Genomic DNA, 2,178 nt, shown 5'->3' with positions numbered 1-2,178 from the left:
TTGTGACTCCACTTCATACCTTATATACTGGTCTCCACCTAATACCTGCTACACTGTTACTCCACTTAATACCTGCTACACTGTTACTCCACCTAATACCTGCTACACTGTTACTCCACTTAATACCTTATACATTGTGACTCCACTTAATACCTGCACTACACTGTGACTTAATGTCTGCTGCACTGTGACTTAATACCTGCTACACTGTTAAAGTATGTTCCCTCCTACTAATATCTGTTACAACACATTAGTATGGTTGGTACCAACGCTTCCTTTATTCCTAAAGCTCTTTTTCTTTGTCTATCTTGCAGCAGATACAGCATCGTGTCTACTGATGAGGAAGGACTTCACCTCCCCTCTCTCGGTCTTAACGGTCACTGGGCCTCTTCCCTCCTCCATCCTCACTCTCGACGGAAACGTCGCAACCGCTTTGTTAAAAAGAATGGCCAGTGCAATGTCTACTTTGCCAACCTCAGCAACAAATCTCAGCGTTACATGGCAGACATTTTTACCACGTGTGTGGACACTCGCTGGCGTTACGTGCTGCTAATATTCTCTGCCGCATTCCTAGCCTCTTGGCTTTTCTTTGCCTTTCTATTCTGGTGCATTGCCTTTTTCCATGGGGATTTGGGTATTGGAGGTAACGTGTTTGTTTCAGCAAAATCAGGGCCCCCCAAACCATGCCTGATGCATGTCAACAGCTTTGTGGAAGCCTTTCTCTTCTCTGTAGAGACACAGACTACTATAGGATACGGCTTCCGCTGTGTGACTGATGAGTGCCCATTAGCCATACTTTCTGTGGTAGCGCAGTCCATCCTGGGCTGCCTCATTGACTCTTTTATGATCGGGACTATAATGGCAAAAATGGCTAGGCCCAAAAAGCGAGCTCAGACTCTTCTTTTCAGTCATCATGCCGTCATAGCCCTCAGAGATGGAAAACTCTGCCTTATGTGGAGAGTGGGCAACCTACGGAAAAGTCACATTGTGGAGGCTCATGTGCGGGCACAACTGATAAAACCCTATGTGACTCAAGAGGGGGAGTACCTGCCTGTGGATCAGCGGGATCTGAATGTGGGATATGATAGTGGGCTGGACCGTATATTCTTAGTGTCCCCTATTATCATTGTGCATGAGATTGATGAGGAAAGTCCCTTGTACTCTATGGGAAAAGAACAGCTGGAAGGTGAGGATTTTGAGATTGTAGTCATCTTGGAAGGCATGGTCGAAGCCACAGCCATGACCACACAAGCACGAAGCTCCTACTTAGCCAGTGAAATCCGCTGGGGACATCGTTTTGAACCTGTCGTATTTGAGGAGAAAAACCACTACAAGGTGGACTACTCTCACTTCCACAAGACCTATCAGGTGCCGAATACCCCAGTATGTAGTGCCCGTGAGCTGCGTGAGAGCCGCATTACTGCCCTGCCTTCCCCTAGCGCCTTCTGCTATGAGAACGAACTAGCGCTTCTTAGTCAGGAGGAAGATGAGGACGAAGAAGCAGCAGGTGGTTTGCCAGATGAAGGTGTCATCCACGTTATGGGGAGCCACTTAGAGCTAGATCGTCTACAGGCCTCCATGGCACTAGATAATATTTCTTATCGCAGAGAGTCAGCTATATGACACTAATGGTTAGATTTCCCTACCAGCCTGAAGTCAGTAGGGGGGTACTGTAACCAGTGTCGTTCTACAGACCCTGTCATCACAAACATGACAATCAGTTGACCTAGCAGAAGACCTCTTTCAACAAAGTGCTTTAAATACTTACAAGATGATAAGAAATATTGTTTGTCTGTAGCACATACCGGACTGTGTGATGCTGATGAGGCATTGTTGCAGAGCAGCACCAATCTGTGTACATAAATATTTTGTACAGAATGAAGAAAGAAATAAATTGAATCTGTGCTCTTCCAAACCTGATAGATTTACATACAGTTTATTGTTATTATTAGTACTAATAACCAGGCACATTTGTTTTATTCACTCAGAGGGACATGATACCCAAATCTTGAAGCACTTGAAAGTGATGCAGCATATCTGTAAAAATCTGACTAGAAAATATCACCTGATTATTTCTATGTAAAAAAGGAAGATATTTTACCTCAAAATTAGCCACACCCATTGTAAAGGGATTTTAAAGTGATGGTAAATTCACTTTAATGACAGAATGAGCACATG

General features: G+C 44.4%; 1 protein-coding gene across 1 annotated transcript; it reads left to right on the top strand.

Moving 5' to 3' along the window:
- The first annotated feature begins 255 nt into the window (after positions 1-255).
- Positions 256-1,920, top strand: KCNJ4 (potassium inwardly rectifying channel subfamily J member 4). The gene has a single exon (XM_053689428.1). The coding sequence runs from the start codon at positions 256-258 to the stop codon at positions 1,621-1,623; it is 1,368 nt and encodes a 455-aa protein (XP_053545403.1). The 3' UTR covers positions 1,624-1,920.
- Positions 1,921-2,178: the final 258 nt, after the last annotated feature.

Source organism: Bombina bombina, chromosome 7, assembly GCF_027579735.1.
Source record: "Bombina bombina isolate aBomBom1 chromosome 7, aBomBom1.pri, whole genome shotgun sequence".
Lineage (NCBI taxonomy): Eukaryota > Metazoa > Chordata > Amphibia > Anura > Bombinatoridae > Bombina > Bombina bombina.
The sequence above is the reverse complement of the archived record's forward strand: the minus strand, read 5'-3'. Positions and strand labels throughout refer to the sequence as shown.